At 39.3% G+C, this 19,932-nt stretch overlaps 1 protein-coding gene across 3 annotated transcripts in view; it reads left to right on the forward strand.

Annotated features, from left to right (window-relative positions):
• The window catches only part of NCOA7 (nuclear receptor coactivator 7), a 154,997-nt gene that overhangs the window by 102,562 nt on the left and 32,503 nt on the right, over positions 1-19,932 (forward strand). For 2 of the 3 annotated variants that reach the window (XM_042987116.1, XM_042987117.1), the window contains exons 9-10: positions 1,617-2,662; positions 3,510-3,678. In XM_042987116.1, the coding sequence (XP_042843050.1) occupies positions 1,617-2,662; positions 3,510-3,678 (1,215 nt within the window). The remainder of the gene's footprint in view (positions 1-1,616; positions 2,663-3,509; positions 3,679-19,932) is intronic. The other variant, XM_042987118.1, reaches the window with a different exon arrangement.

Below are 19,932 nucleotides of genomic sequence, written 5' to 3' on the forward strand. Positions count from 1 at the left end.
GGTCAAGCTAGATCAGGAAGAGATGATAAAGGGTCTTGGGTGTTCATGGAAGAAAGTTTTGCTTATTAACCAAGTATGTGAAGAACTGGGTTTCTTTGTTGCAAGACTTCTTATGACCTCTAATATGCCAAATTTGGGGTCCTAAAATGGAAATTATGACACGTTACACTACTTATCTGACTCTAGGACGGAAGCATCTTTAATGTCTCCCGGGATGCTAGTGTTGGGCAGAACATTTTTGTGCATGCAGGTTCCTGCAGAACAAAGACATTGCAAGATCATCCTTTAGCATATGGCATTTAGCGGCTCAATGAATGCTTATTGAATTGAAATGAATTATGAATTAAAGAAGTTTTTTTAAAGCATTTATGAAAGCCTAACAATTATGGAGGCTTTTATTTGTATTGGAAAAAGCATGGATGTTCCATGTGTGTGGTTTATGAAATAACTTTGGGGAGATAGTCTTATAACTTGAGAACTTCCTGGTACTCTGTTGGCTTATGGCCATAATTATTTCAAAGCCAGAAAAATAGATAGAGTATTGATGAATCATGGGAATCTACCCCCAAAACCAAGAGCACACTGTATACACTGTATGTTAGCCAATTTGACAGTAAATTTAAAAAAATAAAGTATTACCTAAATATGATCTAGGCTTTTTAGAAATTATTTCTGAAATCTAACAATGTTATTTTTTAGGAGGGTTTTATATATCTGTGTTTTAATCCAGTGTTAATACTAAGGTAAGTGAAAATACAGGTTACTCAAAGTTTTTCCAGTCATAGCTTAAAAATTATGTTTCTTGACCATTTATTTTCAACTTTGGAGAACATATTTAATCAATATTTTTGTGTCATTCAAACCTGGGTAGAAAAGCATCTGTTGTTAAGGGACAGTATGTTTCAGATGATAAACCAGCGTCCATCACCATAAAGTAAAATGATATTGTTATGAGTAAAGAAATTAAGAATTTTAAACTTAGTATTATAAGTAAGAGCTTATTTGGTTTACTTTTCTATAAATTTTTAAAGTTTGAAATGGAGCAGGTGCTATAAGCTTCTTGCATCTCCCTCAGGAAGAGAAGGACATCTGTGATTGGAAACATCAGATCCTTTGTCATGAAACTCAGAATTAGGGTTTGGGGCTGGTAACTTCTACAACAGTTAAATGAGTAGCAACTCAGTCAATGAACCATTAAGAATTAATGTAGTTGGTTTATATGCTATCTTATAAAAAGGAAAAGCTTTGCATAGTTAAGGAATTTAAGTCATTGTACTAAAACATTTCCTTTGTCCCTTCCTTCACGAATATCAGAAATATTATTTCATCATTAAAAATCTGGTGGGTGACATCTCCATGTTCATAAATGACCTCAAAAATCATTCATGTCCTTCTAGTAGGATATGCGACTCTCATGGTCCTTTGTTTTACCCCTTCTTATAGTTTATTTGTTTCATTTTGAAGTCAATTTCTTGATTTCATTTCCTTATTCTGAAATCATTTACACATAAATTTAAGTTGTGGTATGTTTATGTTTTAGTTTTTGCCTTTCCTCCATTTTGTTTTTGGTTTTGTTTTTAACATTCCATGTGCACCCACCATTTTTCCCCCGACAGTGACCTACCTCAGGATCTTTGTCCTCTGTACAGGCCTGGAGAATGGGAAGACCTGGCTTCAGAAAAAGATATCAACCCATTCAGTAAGTTCAAATCTCTCAACAAGGAAAAACGGCAGCAGAATGGAGAGAGAACCATCACTTCAGATTCCAAATCAACAAGACCTCTGGAGAAGTCAACAGAATACACACACATAAAACCCTCAGATAGCTCTGTATCAGGAAAACTAAAGACCCTGGAATCTTCCACAGAGGCAACCAGTGGATCTACCACAATGACTAGGGTCAGCAAGGAACCTTCTGACACTTGTGCTGCATTTGAATCTATAGCCAAAGAAAATTCCCTTTTAGGGGAAGATGATGACTTTGTTGACTTGGAAGAACTTTCTTCTCAAACTGATAGTGGAATGGACAAAAGAGACACCTCAAAGGAGTGCCTTACTCTTGATCCAGAAGAGCTAAGGAAGGCTAAGTCACAAATAATCAGTTCTACTACAAAAATGCAGGTGCAGTCAGCCCTGAGCTTTTCCGGAACAGATAGTGATGCTGAGCTGAAGGGGGCCCTAGATTTAGAAACCTGTGAGAAGCAAGATATAATGCCAGAGGTGGACAAGCAGTCTGGTTCCCCAGAAAGCCAGGTGGAAAACACACTGAACATACATGAAGATCTAGATAAAGTTAAACTCATTGAATATTACCTTAATAAGAACAAAGAAGGGTCGCAGTTCTCTGAAAACTTGCAGAAGGCAGAATTAAGTGATGGCAAAAGTATTGAGCCAGTGGGAATAGATATCACCCTTAGTAGTTCTCTTCCCCAGGTAGGTGGTCCCCCAACTGAGGACAGTAAGGAGCCAGATAAAACCTGGATGAAAGAGAGAGTGTCCCTCCCACTGCAACTGGCGTCTTCCACAGAAGAAGATATGAATAAAGAGTCTCTAGACATCTCTTCAGAATCTACTCTGGACAACAGCTGCCAAGGCGCACAAATGGATAATAAGTCCGAAATTCAGTTGTGGCTGTTAAAGAGAATTCAGGTACCCATTGAAGGTAAGCCATTTTTGTTTATCTTTATATTCTGTTGTATAGTTGGCTTTCTGAAACTTGCAAATGCAAGCAAAATTAGAATAATTATTTGAGAACTTTTTCTGGATAGAGCTTATCTGTACTTATACATTAATTGAGAAAAAACTTAGCATCAGTATAATAGTATCTATTTTGGACCTTGAACTAGGTCCAACCTAGATTTCTAGTTCAAAAGTAGTTTGCTTTAAAAAAAAAAAAAAATTCAAGTAACTTTCCTTTTTACCTTGAATTTCCAAATATAAAGGGTTTGAAATTTTTTTATAAATTTTTAGGTTTATTTATTTATTTTTGTTGGGGGGAGGGGCAGAGCGAGAGGGAGAATCCCAAGCAGGTTCCACACTGTCGGTGGAGAGCCCAATGCGGGCCTCAAACTCTCAAACTGCCAGCTGAGCCGAAATCAAGAGTTGGACGCTTAGCCGACAGCCACCCAGGTGACCCAGGGGTTTGAAGTGTTTTTGAAGATCTTTCAATTCTAAACTAAATTGCCTTCTGGTGTAAGTGGGTCCTCAGTACCCTTCATGGCTATATATTCTTGTGACTTGTCATGTTGTGTTGGTTTTTATGCATATTCCCAGTAGGTAGCATCTTATATGATATAGACCAACCTGCAACATCCAACGCTTTTTCCTTTTGTGTTAAAGAAGGTCTGAAAAATGTGATTAGTTCTAATTTAGTGGGTTTTTTTTTTTTTCCCTATGTTTTGATTTTCTATCACTAAGAGGGGATCAGGCACTCTTCTTTGTAATTTGAAGGGTTTGACTTTCACTAATACTGTCAGTATTGAGGAAGTTTTTTTTCATATGTGATTCAGATATACTTCCTTCAAAAGAAGAGAAAAGCAAGACCCCACCCATGTTTCTGTGCATTAAAGTAGGAAAACCAATGAGAAAATCTTTTGCCACTCACACTGCAGCCATGGTCCAGCAGTATGGCAAACGAAGAAAGCAGCCAGAGTACTGGTTTGCTGTTCCTCGGGAGAGGTAAGCGTGGGCTCAAATGGAAAATGTTGGTCCATTAGATTCTAACTGCGTCTTGATTTTTTTTTTTAATCTTAAAGTAGTTAACCTTATTCTTGAATAAGAGATTTCTCCTAATTGTATATGTTAGAATTTCTAGAAGGATATTTTTTGAATAGTTTCTGCTAATGAGTAGTTTCAATTCAGCAAATTTGAGGTCATCATAAGTACTGTGTGCTGAAACACTTTTATAACTTTCTACCCAGTTGAATTTTAAATGAAGGAAGATTTAGGTATTCTCGGGTGCTGCTAATTAGAAGTGCAATTCTGTTAAGAATACAAGGATACCGTGGAGCAGATCTAAACCTAAGGACAGTAGAGAGGCATGGTTGTAGTTCTTAAAGTGCTTATTATTCTAGGGAACTAAAGCTTGCTCTGGCCTTAAGGAGAGAGTATTTGTAACACAGCAGCATGAGAAGTGTGATGTGAGGTCCCTTGGGTGGGTTCAAGGAGCTGACTGTACACCTCTAGAGAGATTTGTATTTTTAAATTGCTAAAGGAGATATTTTACCAGTTATGTGACAGTCTAGGCCAACAGGGATAGTGGCATTGAAATTTTTTGGCAGTCCATCACTAAGGACATCTTTATAATAAAAATAATTAGGAGATACTATCTTTGGAAAAAATTGTTTTCCTTTTGTATATGTGGTAGAATAAAAATGTCTTTACAAAGGCCTTCCAGTCAGTTTTTTAAAATTGTAAAACTCGGGGCACCTAGGTGCTCAGGCGGTTGGTTAAGCGCCCGACTTCGGCTCAGGTCATGATCTCCCAGTCTGTGAGTTCGAGCCCCATGTTCGGCTCTGTGCTGACAGCTCAGAGCCTAGAGCCTGCTTTGGATTCTGTGTCTCCCTCTCTCTCTGCCCATCCCCTGCTCTCTCTCTCTCTCTCTCTCTCTCTCAAAAATAAACAAACATTAAAAAAATTAAAAAAAAATAAAATAAAATAAAATTGTAAAACTCACACATTTTTCCTGTTCCTACCTAGTCATTAACATTATCACCTGGGCAGACCTCTTGGCTAACACACCTGCCTTAAGCTTCCTTAAGCATGAATTGTTAATAAAGGAAAATAAAATTCCAAGCAAGGGCACACCTTCTGGTTGATCAGTATCCAGAATAATTGTCATCAAGGGAGTTGTCCTGTTTTAATAAATTATAGTTTAACATGAAAAATAGTTAATAGGATTTTAATTAATGAATTTGCCAATATCTGTTTCTTGTCTTAGACACAAACCCATGTTAACACGGACATTCAACGTAATTTTTATGTTTAAGTATTATACTTTTCTACCTATGCTTGTACCCCCTAGAGTATTTCACTGAAACTTTCAGAATGTTAGGGAGATGAAAAGAAAATTATCGTCTTTTATTATTTAAAAATGTTTCAGGGCACCTGGGTGGTTCAGTCAGTTAAGTGTCTGACTTGGGCTCAGGTCATGATCTCATGGTTCGTGGGTTTGAGCCCCACATTGAGCTCTGTGCTGACAGCTCAGAGCCTGGAGTCTGCTTCGGATTCTGCATCTCCCTGTCTCTCTGCCCCTCTCCCACTCACGCTCTCTCTCTCTCAAAAGTGAATAAACATTAAAAAAAATTATTAAAAAAATGTTTCATCAGGGGCGCCTGGGTGGCTCAGTCAGTTAAGCGTCCGACTTAGGCTCAGGTCATGATCTCACGGTTTGTGGGTTCAAGCCCCACGTTGGACTCTGTTGACAACGTGGAGCCTGGAGCCTGCTTCAGATTCTGTCTTCCTCTCTCTCTGCCTCTCTCCAGCTTGCACTCTATCTCTCTCTGTCTGAAAAATAAATAAACGTTAAATTTTTTTTAATATTTCAATAGAAGCAATGTAATTTCTAAAGCCCTGTTAAAATTAAAGTTCTAAAATCAAATTTCACACTTGACTCTACCTTAGAGATTTAGGCCAACTCCTGATTGTATAGATGAGGAAAGCAAGGCACTGAAACTTGCAGCCACATTTTTGGTGCTGTGGACCTTCAGGGTCTACCAGAAAAATTGCCAATTATACATATCACTTTTTCTTTGAAAATGTACTGTTTCTAACATAAGGAAATTTGGATGTTTTTCCTATTTTATCTTTACTGAAACGGTACCAAGGACTCTTCTAGAATAAGTATAGCAGGCCCACACATGTAGTTCTTATATTACTGTCATTTTTTTAATCCAGAAGAAACCTGTAATGCTGAAATACTTTGACCTCTTACACAGGTGGGTTTTGTGGGCTTTTTAGAGTAGGATCACTTGTTAAATTCCATTATGTTGTATTTTATAGTGTCTGTGACTTATTGGTCTTTGGCTAACCTGATACACTTAATGTTCTTTCTTGAACTAATTATTCATTAACCAAACATTTTCTGGGAGGCGTTATATCTCACTGTGTTAATGATGGATTTCTTTGTATAGATGTTAGGAAATTTTTGTTTTAATTGTTCTTTTATGTGTTTCCCTATCTACCTACCCTATAGGAAGCCACATTTTAGTTTAAGTCTAGGAAAGACAGAGCAGTTCTATAGTTAATACCCCCTAGAACTCCAAGTGCACATAAGAAATAAGAAAAAGTCATGTTTGTTTTAGACTTCAGGATCATCAGGGTCCTTAAGGAGCTAAGACGTGGCATGCAATGCTTCCCTCTCTCTGATGATAACTTCTGGATTCCCTTGTTACATTAAGCTGGGCATTTCTATGTGCTTTTTTATTTAATAGACTCTTTCACACGTTGGAGTTTCAACAGCAGTTTTCTCATGGGAGGTCTCTTTGACTCCTCCAGCATTCGAAGCTCCTTGTCACAAGAGGTTAATAATTTTGATATTGACGTAGCTTCACAAACGTTTTACTCCTCTTTATTGTTCCTGATACTTCTAAAACATGTTTGTTTTTTTCCCTTTTGTTATTATTACTAGGAAATAACTCTACCAAAATAGTCCCTTCTTTGTTTACAATGTGTTCTATGGCTTCCATAATGCCATCACCAAATGAATAATCTACCAAGTAAGAAAATGGGGAGGGTGGGAGGCAGGGGAAGCAGGGATGGGAAAGCTACATATAGTCTGTATTTATCTTTGTTTGGGATGAGTTTTCTTGGGATCCTTGTTACTAAATTTTAGGTACAAAACTAATAATTTTATTTTAATAATAACTTTATTTAACTTGGCAGAAGTTGTCAGAAGATCTAGGACCCCTGGGGACCCAGGAAAGCTGGTACTTTCTTCTTGCACTCCTGAATGCTGCTACTGGAGACATGTGCACATTCACTGAAGGTTAAAGTGCATGTCACGTTTTACCTTACCTCCCTGTCTCCACTGCAGCTTGCAGAATCACCTACTTCTCTTGAATTGGCTGCAGATGACAGTAGTGTGCTTGGGAAAGTTGCAGTGTCCAGAACCTGGGGCATCCAGGCTTTTCCTACTCTTACTCTTGGTGCTAATTTAAACTTGAGGACAGTGGAGAGTTTCACCTTGTATAAATCGTCTACTACAGTATTTCTCAACCTTGGCCCTCCTGACATTTGGAGCTGCTTGATTATTTAAGGGATGTGCTTTGCATTATAGGATGTTTAGCAGCATCCGTGGCCTCTACCCGTGAGATGCCAGTAGTACTTCCCCAGCTGTGACAACCAAAAGTGTCTCCCGACATTGCCTGAGGGAGGAAATTGCCTGAAGGACAAAATAACCTCACACTGAGAACCACTGGTCAAGTGTTAGACTATCAGACCAATCCTATACGCCATTCTGAAAGTGATTATGAACCATAATAGCCAAATAATTTAGGGATTCGATTACTTAAAACTTGATTATACGCCATTGTATTCACAGTAATTTAGTCATCTGCATGTACTTTGTTTCCTTTACTCAACCCTAATTCTTTTTTGCAGAGATTTCATCAAAAAATTTTAACTTTGTTATTAATCTATTGTTTCATATCTATAACAACAACACTTTTTTTTTTTCTAAAGAAATAATTTATCTGCAGGGAATTCCTACATTGATAGAATACTACAAACATTAAGGTTGATGGTATTGACAAACATTTCTTTTTTTGCCCCTTTACTTTGCACAAGCCTGTGCTAAAAGGTGTCTGAAGTATAGGAAGTCTCATGCCCTGCCCTTAGAGAGGTATGGAGTTGGGCTGCCCTGCTCTGGCCAGTGGGATAATGAGTCACGCAATCAGGCAGTGATGAATGAGAATCCCTAGGAATACTGTGCCTGAGCATGAATACTTTATCCATTTGAAACATAGTTTCTTAGTTTGAAAAATGGGTCATTTGTGAGCATTAAGCAGTTAAGTATTGTTTGAACAAACACTTACTGAGTGCATAGGACCTGGCAGGTATTGGTCTAGTTCTAGGTAAATAAGACCAGGAGTGTACCTTGAGAAGCTTGTGAAAAGCTCTTGAAACAGTTCCTAGAATTTTTAGAGACTTGATATGATTGTATTCCATAGATTTGGATACTGTTCTAGGTAAAAAATATAATGGTCTTTTTTTCTCTTAATACTAAGAGATTATTTCCTTTTTTAGAAAGAACCAATAATTCCTGTTCAGATTGAAACTTGTTTTTTCTTCCCAGTTACTTATGGTCTCAATCTCTGAAGTGTATTATAATAATTGATTTCATATAATCCAACTTTTAAAATACAATGGAAATGGAATCAAATAACAGGAATTGTGCACAATTTGTGAAGTCATGCATAAATGTTAAACCCAAGCTGAATTAATTGGTTAGTGTGATTCATGTAATAAGTAAGCTAATAGGAGAAAAGGAGAGAGCCTGTGGGTATTTAAAAATTTTTTTTAACTTGAAAACAATTGTGCTAAGGTAATCTTAGCAACATTTGAACATACAGATAAGTTTGGGGAAGCAGAATCTATTTTGCAGTCTGCTTTTTTCCCACTTAATATGTACATTTTCTACATGAGATGCTATATTATATTAAAAATATAGTTAGCACCCCTCCATTACCTTCCCAGGATGATTTAATCATGCTCCTGCTTTGGATATTAGGTTGTTCCAAATTTTTTGCCATTATAAGCAGTGCTACATTAAACATCTTCATAAAGTCCTTCAGGTACTCTTACCAAGTCAAAGTCTATGTCTAGGGCACATGAGAGTGTATGACCACTTATACACCAACAGCATGAGAGTACCCTTTTCCCCACATGATGGGAAATCTGAGTCGTAGGATTCTTTATTTCTGTCAGTTTGGTAAGGAAGAAAATGCAGCTTTAAAACTGTTTTAAAGTTGAGTGGGTGCTTGTTATTTGACATTCGTTTGATATAAAGTAAGGTCAGTAGTGGCTTGAGGCTGTTTATTTTAGGTGACTCCTTTAATAATAAAAATTATACCTTGATATGCAAATACATATTTAATAATTATTCTAAAATACCATATTCTCTAATCAGCCTCTAATTAAGGTCATCAAGCACTTCGATTTATATGATAGTTGTATTTTGTGCCTGCCCACATTTAGAATAAACTCCTCATGTATAAGTTAAGTCGATTATGTTTTAGAAAGCGTGATACTTTCTTCTATAAAGAATAACTGATGTTCCCAAGCACTTCATAAAAGCTCAGTTTTGTAATCCTTTCAGAAATAAAGTGCAAAATGCACCCATGAGCACACTTTCACTTTCCCCAGCTGTGAGAGGGCTGTGAGGGCAGGCAGTGTACTCAGTCTGTGCCCTCCTTGACTCTTTCCCAGCACGGGACTCTGGACGGTCCTTTGCATGGGTGATTTCACTTAAAACTCATGAGAGTTTTGTGAGGCATGTAGTGTTATTCCTCATTTTACAAATGAGGAAAGTGGGACATAACAGGTTTTCGACATCTTGCTCAAACTGGCAAATATCAAATCTGTGATTCATACTCAAATCCATTTGATTTCAGTCCCATTCTTATAACCAGACACTGCAGCAGGCAGCTGAGACTGCATTAATTATGTCCTTTATTTAGGTTGACAATTCACTGAAACACAAATGGGAAATACCAGAAACATTCAAAGTCCTGTCTTGACTAGTGAGGTGATGAAAATTTGCAGCATCCCCAAATTTGTTCATATCCTCGGACCTTGCCAAAGTGCCCTCCATCTGAGGAGATGTGTCTCAGTAATTACGAGGAGAGGAAGTGACTGATATTTTATGGATGATACTCCACAGGTGCTCATTAATTGAATTGAGGTGATCTCGTCAGAACATTGAATAGAAGCGAAGAGCTTGACTAAAATGTCCCTTCTCTAATGTTAGAGAGTATAACTTGCAGTGGGTTAAGGTGCAGGCTGTTTCTAGTATTCGCTCATTATTAGAATGAACTTTCATGTGCTATAGTGGCTATCTGGCCCCAAACAAACAAAACCCGACAATATTCCTTCCTTTGAAGCTAGTATCACAAGATCCAGTTACCTTATTTTACATGAATCTTATTGTGAACACAGTGCCTTATACTTAAACTACAGTTTCCTGTTCTCTATTACAGTTCCCTTGAGAATCTATTTTGTTACCTTATAGTCAAAATGATCTCCTCAGAAGGTATTTTGATCTTGTCACATTGCCACAAAAAATATCCTAAGCCTCCAGAATTAAAGTCCAAACCCCCGTGTCATTTTATTTGTTTGTTTGTTTGTTTGTTTATTTTACTTTAAGTTTATTTATTTTTGGAGAGATAGAGACAGTGTGAATGGGGGACAGGCAGAGAGAGAGGGAGATGGGGGACAGGCAGAGAGAGAAGGAGACAGAGAATCCCAAGCAGGCTCTCCATGAGAGGCTTTGCCCCAAGATGGGGCTTGGACCCATGAAACTGTGAGATCATGATCTGAGCCTAAACCAAGACTCAGATGCTTAACTAACTGAGCCACCCACATGCCCTAAACCCCTTGTTTGCTTTTTAAAGCTTTTTATAGACTGGCCTACCTTCCCGACTTTTTCTTCATTTGCCTGAATCTGTGGCTTACTGAGATTGGTCACTGTATGGGTTTTGCCTGCTAGGCCTAGGACCCTTCTAGCTTGGCACCTTTTAAAAATACTGTATTCCTGGGGCGGCTGGCTGGGTGGTTCAGTCAGTTGAGAGTCCCACACTTGATTTCGGTTCACTTGATTCCAAGGTTCTGGGCCCAAGCCCTGCATCAGCAAGCCTGCTTGGGATTCTTTCTCTCCCTCTGCCCCTCCCCCATTCACTTGTTCTCTCTCTCTCTCTCTCTCTCTCTCTCTCTCTCTCTCAAATTAAAAAAAATAATAATAATAAATGTTGTATTCCTAAACTTGGGTAGTTCTTCTCTCTTCCCTACCTTTGCAAATCCTTTGTTTCTCAAAACAGTACCCCCCACAATGATTTCTCCTTAAGCTGGCAGTAACCATCTTTTTCTCTGTCTACACTTGACCGGTGAATAACCCACAGGCACAGAGGCACTGGGGGAAGGAATGGAAGTTTAACACCTTTTCCTCTTATAGGAGCAATCTCCTATAAGTTTCTAACTTCAGAAATATTGAGGACTAAAGCCAGTGAAGGAATGTGTTCTATGTCATAGAGATGAAACTATATAGAGTTAACAAGGAATTCATGGCTTAAATCAATGGGTACCAAACTTAGCTTTGTAATAAAGCCATCTGGAAGCCTTTAAACAAACAGACCTAGGTCCCTCCCTGAACATCCTGCAGCTTTGGATTTAGAATGGAATGCTAGAATCGCTAGGCATCCTCTGTACGTATTGTGATAAACAAAGGAAGATAATTGTGTTCTTATTTTGCTTCAATGTTCTATAGCTTTTGATACCATTGACCATCATCCATTTCTTTGACACCCTCTTTCGTTCTATCATTCCTTCCCAGTCTTTCTCCTTTGTTTCTTCATTAAATGTTACCCCTTAAAAGACCTTCTGTTGGAAACCAATTTGACAATAAATCTCATATATTAAAAAAAAAAAGACCTTCTGTGTTTCTCATTATATATACAATTGCCTGCACCTAATTAATTCTGTCTTATATACCAATCATGTCCAGCTATCTTCAGTCTAGAACTTTCTACTGGGCCCCCAAAACATATGTACCTAATAGTTTTCAATATTCGGATCATCCATGGATCAGAAAAATTCAAGGCAGATCGTGCCCTAAACTGGGTTTCTTATTTCCACCATTGTCCCTGTCACTTTCCCTACAACTCCTGCTTCCTATTTTCTCCATCACAGTAACTGATACCACCACCCACCCAGTCCCCAAAGCCAGAATGTGGACATAATCTTGCTTCTCAGTCATCTTCCCACACTGGTCTGCACTACCTCCAGCTGATTCTATCCATTTGATATCACTAGGATCTCTTCCTCCCTTGCTGACTCTTCTGTGGACAGCTGATGATGTTTCAATTGTAGGAAATGTGAACCAGACTTATTGGCTGGCTTGCTTGGGATATCCAGCTTCCCCTCCCCACCCCCAGCCCCATTACTCTCCCACCTTAAATGCATGTTTTAGTTCAAATGTCTCCTCCAAGAAATGTTCCCTGTCTAGTTAAGGTGTAGTGTACCCCCACCTCTGTCATAGCATTTAACTACAGTCTTCTACAGATGTGGACTACTTGGGGCTTTTGGCACTGTGTCTTTAATATTGTGTCCTAAAAACAGCATAGGATCTAGTATGTAACATACTTCTAAGTGTTAATTGGTTGGATGCATGAGTAAATTAGCCTATAGTCTCATAGATAAAAATATTTAAATACCTTATTCCTTAAAACTAAAATAATGCATAGACTTTATATAATATTTAGAAAACTACAAAAAAGCAAAAAGGAGGAAAAAGCTTGTAATTTGTTACACCAAGCCAACTACAATTTATTTTTATTTTTGTAGACTTTTGGCCTTTTTTCTGTGTATGAATTAATATAATGATAGTATGTGTGTATCTATATGTATATGATAATTGGATGTGTATGTGTGTGTAAATGGTATTATGTAAACTGCTTTTACTTACATGTATCTTTCTTTGCCAGTAAATATTGAGTGTGCATTTAGTAAGCATGCATTACTTTTCCAATAAGAGGTAAAATCATAAAAATGAGAATTGATTCTCCTCTTAAACTAGATTTACAACAGAAAGATTTCCAAATCCTAAGGACCCTCATGAAGACTAAGCAAAATCCTCTCAAGAGCATTTTCCTTGGAGAAAAAAGGATGAATTAAAGGAATCAAACACTAACCTAGTTTTCTAGTATGAAATCTTTAACCATAGTTAGTGCTGAATTTTCTGACCAAAAGTCCTCTTGCTTTTAACAGGTTCAAGGTTAAATTGAAATCTTTGATGACTGTTGGTGCCAGTAAGATTATGATGTTAAATAATCTCACTAGAGCAGCTTAGGCCCTACTTAGCCCAAACAGGTATATTTCAGAATACAAGCCCTGTAATTTTCAGGTATAACATGCAATTGTATCATTCTATATTCTTGTTGTGATGTTTAAAGATAAAAGTGTTATTACTAAAAAAAAAGTCTCTAAAGCTATCCCTAAAGAAATTATCTTTCTCTCTTTGTATTTAACACAAGTTTAAGTTCTGGAAAACTGCTAAACAAATGTAAGTTATAGAATCATTAGTCACTTATGTCAATGTTCTTTTCTTTTAATGCCTTCAAATGTTTTGAAGTGATGTTGCTTCCTCTCGTTCTTTTTCTGGTCACTTTACCTTTTGCTTTTATTAACTTAAAGTTCTAAAATTCATCATCACCTTCTAGAAGCACTATTAGTCAGCCACCCTTCAGTAATTTCAGTAACCAGCTTTGGCAAAAGCATCAAGTTAATCAGTGACTGTATAGCCAGACCTAAGTTCATGGAAACATAACCCCCTTTGTAGGAGCTCTTCGCTGGGGTGGCTGTGTTTTCTGACGCAGGAGTGAACACCAGCACTTTGGAGTGTAGATCGTGGCCTGTTTCCGCTGCAGAATAGTTCATGCCAATGGGTGCTGCACACACTGTTTGGGAGTAAGTATGTAGGAAGTAATTATTGCAAGCTGAAAGGCCTGCAGGAGCCAGGGGGAGGAATGGTGGGAGGGAAGCTTGGGGGGCTAGAGTTAGTCACCAGCTCTAGGGACCAGCTGTTGCGTACCTGTGTGCCTTTGTACCTCCAGCGGAATGCTGCTGTATGGGAATGTGAGCCTTGGGTTGCTTGGCCTTCCCATCTTTTTCAAAAGAAGTTGAATATGTGTGTCAAATTTCCCCAATTTTTAAGTATTAGCCACTGTTTTAAATAAAAAAGTACAGATACTGAGTCCAAGGTATGGGCCACCATCCTGAGGCCTCCAGTGTTGATATTAATATAAACTTTTAATTTTTTCTTTTTTCTTTTTTGAGAGAGAGAGAGGATGGAAGTGTGGGGCAGGGAGCAAGGGAGGGAGGAAAGAATCCCACAAAGTACAGAGAGAGAGAGAAGTGAGGCTCACCCGAAGTGGAGTTCGTGCTCACCTGATGTGGGACTCAAACTCATGAACTATGAGATCATGACCTGAGCTGAAGTCAGATGCTTAACGACTAAGCCACCAGGCACCCAAATTCTTCTTATTTTTAAGTGATCCTTTTTATAACTGTAATTGTTCCGATCAATGATTCTCAGAAGAACTTTCGTATTATTTTTGGTGAACTAGGACAATGAAGCATATTTAGTTGGTATTTTGTAAATAAATTTTCTTTTTATGAACACACTAAGACCTTTAAGAATGAGCATTACACCAGGGCAGTACTAACCATTGGTTTCATTTGGAATTGTAGAATATTGAATCTGAAAGGGACCTTACAGGGCAAGGAGAATGACCTTTTTCATATAAGGACCTTGGGTCAGGCCATTGAGGTAGGTTTTCAGAGGTGGTAGTTTCTTAGTACACAACCTCTGTGATCCACAGTGCTTTGCGTTCTTGGGCTTCCCTGGCTGTATTCAGAATGGGGCCTGGGGAAGTTTTAGATTGAAGTGCACTGGACTATCTTTAATTTATAATCAACAATACAAGTGAATGAGAGGACTGCATACATGTATATTTCCTTACTCTCTGAGTCACATTCTTACTCTCTTCTTCCCTTTCCTTGTCTTATTATTTCCCATTCTCTGTGCCATAACATATGTTTCTAATGCATAGCTAGTAAATTGTTTGATGGTTCCTGCTTATAATTTTTAAATCAGGTGGTTGAGGGATTATATCTTGCTGTGTATTTCTTTTCCTACTGGTGAGTGGCCCTTGATAAGACAAGAATGCCTTAACTGCTTCTAGGTCATTTTGGTCAAGTTTGTTGGTCTATGTGGTAACAAGATTTTAGATAATCACATGGAAGGGACTTTGTAAAAGGTCTGTCTGAAAGTAGATAGAACTTCCTTGTACATTTAATGTTTCAGACACCTATTATGAGGAGCTAGGTTTTCTTATCTTCATTTTAGAAGCTCAGAGAGATTAGGGAACTTTCCCAAAGCCTCCAGCTAGTAACAAATGGAACCAGTTCGGGAGTTCAGGTCTTTCTTTACCTTAGACATGTGTGCTTTTTTACTTTACCTCATAACTATGTTTAAATAAATAAATAAATAAGGGGAAAAAAGGTAACAGTAACTAAATCCCACCATAGCTAATTTTAAGAAAATACATTGTAATTGTACCTAAAGCCCATATACCTAAAGTATGAATAGTAATATTTTGTTCCAAGCATCAACTCAGATTTTTTTTTTTTTTAACACAATTTATTGTCAAGTTGGCTAACATACAGTGTATATAGTGTGCTCTTGGCTTTGGGGGTAGATTCCCATGATTCATCGCTTACATACAACACCCAATGTTCATCTCAACAAGTGCCTTCCTCAGTGCCCATCACCCATTTCCCCCTCTCCTCCACACCCCCATCAACCCTCAGTTTGTTCTCTGTATTTAAGAGTCTCTTATGCATTTGCCTGCCTCTCTGTTTGAAACTACTTTTTTCCCTTCCCTTCTCCCATGGTCTTCTGTTAAGTTTCTCAAGTTCCACATGCATCAACTCAGATTTTTCATCATGTTTTATATCCCTCAACCCTCTAGTTTTGTCAGTTACGGAGTTTTAAGGAAACAACAGTGAGGCTAACCATAAAGGAAATGGTGAAGCATATTGGTTGAGACCATGAACTGACCTAAGGTTGATCCCAGATCTACCCATAACAAACTGTGTGGTGTTGGTCAAGTTAATCTGTTTAAGCATCTCTCTCTTCTTATATTAAACAGAAATGATAATTATACTGGCTACCTCATGGGGTTATTATGAGGGAAAAAATGAACTTGTCAATGCACTTAAAGTTATTTATGCCACTACCCTTACTATTACTTCTCTTAATGCTTTGCTGCCTCTGAGGTAAGGGTGCTGCCTTCCAAGAACTTATATCATTTACCTTCTTTGAATTTCTTTTTCACAGATGACAATTTTATCTGCTAAACGGGGATTTGTAACTTGAATATGATGGCTTCTTTGGAGTGAATCCCTAAAGGAGCGTTGTGGTGATGATAAGGATCTTTGAAGTTTATGAAGAAATGTAACTAAGCTCCAGTTTGTAACTAGACAGAAAACCTACACAAAGCCTGACTACCAGGTTTTGGTGTATTAGCTGCTGCTGGATGAGTTGGCGCTGGTTTTGTGCCTGGAGGACAATGTGGGCAAGCTTTTCCTTTGTCTGCTGCCATGTCTGGGCTCTGGTCTTGATCTCTTGGCTGGATCACTAACGTAGCCTTCTCAACAGAGCCTTTGTCTCTAGTCCCATCTTTTCCTGACCTTCTCTACTTGGCTCCACAGTGGTCTTTCTAAACTGTAGATCTGGCCAGGCCACTTCCTACTAAAGCCCTGGCTGTTGCCTCCACAGTGTCCACAGTGATGCTTTCTCAAGCTTCAGTCACTCACACATTCCTTCACCACTATTCCCATGTCTGCATACCATCTGTCCTACTGTTTACTTAATAGTTGTCTTTAGAAAACTTTTGTCAGTTATGTTTTTACTTAGCCTTTTCCTGAGCAGTAATATCTGTGAAATCAGAAGTTTAATGTGCCAGCTGTATTTACTACTAGTATTCTTTAAGTAAAACTGTAGCTATTAAAATATGTTCCTCTGTGTACCATCTGAAGTCACTGGAGCCGCTCCTAATACACTTTGGAGAACAGTAGCCTCAGGGTAAAATCCAAGCAGTTTATCTTGTGCTCAGCACTTTCTGTGACCCACCCAGTTACCCAGCCCCTCTGGCTTTTTCATTCTCCTTTCCGGCCATTCCATTGAGCAAAGACTCCCTCTTGCTCTTTCATTCCGCCCCTCAGGAATTCCTGCTCTGCACCTCCCTGCTCAGATGCCAACTGTCTTCTGTCCCTGTGTTGCTGGAACTGTTTGGGTTTCTTGTTTGCTCCTTTAACCTGAGTCCTCTAGGGCAGAGCCTGGGTCTCCTGAATCTCCATGGCCCTGTCCTCATTACAAAATCCTCAATTAGAAGTCATCCGCGACCTGACTACATTGCCCTTCTTTCTATTGTGTCCACTTTGCCCTCCTTCTAGCATCACCCTGCTCTTAAATGCCATGTCCTTTTGCACATGTTCCCTGCAGTAGAATGCCATTTCCCCTCCCTCAGCAGTCAGAGTAACGATGGCCCCTAGCCTCTGATCCCAGCCTGAGAGGATTCTTCTCTAGGCTTACCCTTGTCATCACTCTTTTTTAAAAAATAAGAATAATAAAGGAAAGAGGCAGCAGCATAAGAATGGATGTTAGAGCAAAGGTACAAGAGCCTCTTGCTGGAGGAAAGAGCATATTTTGGAGATTGGCACAAAACAAAGCTCTCAGGCACCCCCAAGGAGTTTGAATTTTGTCCTTAAACCTACAGGGAGACTTTGGAAGGATTTTATACAGCTGGGTGAAAGTGATCAGATTTGCATTTTATAAGATCACTTCTGCCTTCCTGTCGTTTCTTCCTGGCTTCCTTCCAGGACTGTTTCTCTTGCTTCCCCCTTAAATATTTGGCTCTGTAGGATCTAGCACTTGACCTCATTCCCTGCTCACGTATGTTACCACACCCACTGCTACCTGATACTGGCCAGTGTGGACGTAGTTACTGGTAATTGTATTGCCTTGACCAGAGGTATCCTTAGGCAGCCAAGGCCAGGGAAGTTCAGTGACTCATCAGAAACCACAGGTAAGTTCCTGAGTGGGTTTCAAAAAAAACCGTCAACAGGCTCTGAGAAGTCAAGACAAACGATGACTGTTGAGATTGACAGATCACTTTTGAGAAAATCAGCTTCACTGAAGTAGGGAGGGAGTCAACAAGGTTAAAAACTCTGCCTCCATCCAGAGAGTATCTGTGGCAGGTTTAACAAATGGCATATGCTAAAAGGTTAATAAAATCAGAAAAGAAGAATTCCAGAATGAAAAGAAGTTGGAAGATATGCTAACCCAAATGCTAACAATATGCTCTGAAGGGAAGATTGCCTATGGGAAGGGAGTTTTAGGGAGAAACAAAATCCAGAGGCTTTTATATTGATGGATGGGGAAATGCAAGTAGGTTTGTGGATTAAGATGAAGGAAATGAAGGCATGGAGAGGTAGGGTGGAAGTAATGGAGGAAGTTCACCAAGCATCAGGACTGTCGAAAATACAGACAAGAGGGTTAAAATGGGTAAAAGAGAAGTTCCTTCTTCTGAAGAGAAAGATGCTAAGAGGGAAGGTGGAGGGGAGTGCATTATTGGGATGGTACAATGGAGAGTCCTCTGTTCAGAGAGGAAGGCAGGTAGGAGAGCGAGGTAGAGGGCTTGCAAAAGCAGAGGTCTGGCATAGCTACTGCTTAGAGAGTAAAGGAAATGAGTTAGGGGTCAGTAGGGAGCCCCATGAGGGAGGGAGGGTTTTCTTAGCCAAGGTTAGGTGCCTTTGATTTGTAGTGAATCCATTAAGCACAAATAAGAAAACCCAGCAACATCCATCGTCCCAAGAGAGGAGTCAGCAAGGTGATTGTTTCTGTGAGAAGGTGTTTGGAAGGGCAGGTGCGGTAGGAGGATCAAAGCTGAACTTCTAGGGCATGCCAGTGAGGATGAAATGGAAAGATTGGCCTGAAGTATGTGAATCCAGGAGGGGCTGATGGGGACAGAGGAAGAGTGGGGGTCAAGGTGAGAGCAGAGCTGGAACGGAAAGGAGGAGGAGTGGGTGAAGGGGAGGTCTGCAAAGGGACAAGGAGGGAATTTCCAGAACTTTGAGGCCTGTCTCCAGAGGTCAGGGTTGACTTCTGAGAACTAATGACCAGGAAAACCCAGTTAGCCAAAAATAACCATTCCAAGAATTAGGTTAAATAAACTTACAGTCACTCTAATATAGAAGGAAAAAAGATGAGGTCATATCCTCTTCCTTGCGCCCCCCCCCCCCAATTAAGTTGTAAAAAATAAACAAAGGGTAGAGAATTGAGCAGAAGTAGAACTAGGAAGAGGGACATTGATTCCTTCCATTTGGTCTCCAGAGGCCGAAGAATTAAGTAATCAGATTGGTTCCAAATGAACTTTAATGTTCTCTTGTGGCACAGGGCATTTTAGTTCTTCATTCCTTTTGCTTTTCCTTCAGAAGCATAGTATGAGGGCCATGTCCATGTGAGAGAATGAGTTTTTATGTGAGAGGCTGTTGTTGAGGGAAATTAGGGTGTCCTGGTGCCCTGAACATATCTGAGAGAAGGGACATGAACATTTTCCATTAGGATGCCCCATTTGCAGAACGTACTTTTGAGGTTTCTCATCTCAGCTTACCTGAGGCTTCCCAAGGTTGGAGTGACTTTGTTCGTGGCAGGGATAGAGCCTACCCCCTGAAACCAGAAGGAGGCTATTCAGGGCTTCTCTCTTGTCCATTTCAGCCAGTGGAGAAGCATTCCTAGAAGCACGGCTGAGGTGAGGCGGCTGTTCTGTGATGTTGCCCAAGCATGGAACAGAGTCTTGGCAGTGCTGTGAGCCTATTGACAGAAGGTATAGGAGGAAGAAGAGCTAGAGGGCAGCATGTGCCTTAAGGGCCACCTAAGGCACCTCACTAATATTACTTAAGCTTCATTAATGAAACCCAAAGCCAAGGAAGTAGTTGACCTATACTATGAGACATCTGACTGTGGACAGGTACAAAAATGTACTGTCTTCCTTGCAGTAGAGAATTCATAAAAGAAGAGGCAGTTAGCTTAGACTAGCTGGAACATTTCCAGAGAGGGTGTGTTTGAGCACATTATTGAATGTGCTAAGCCTTAAT

The sequence above is a fragment of the Panthera tigris genome, chromosome B2, assembly GCF_018350195.1.
Source record: "Panthera tigris isolate Pti1 chromosome B2, P.tigris_Pti1_mat1.1, whole genome shotgun sequence".
NCBI classification, from domain to species: Eukaryota; Metazoa; Chordata; class Mammalia; order Carnivora; family Felidae; genus Panthera; species Panthera tigris.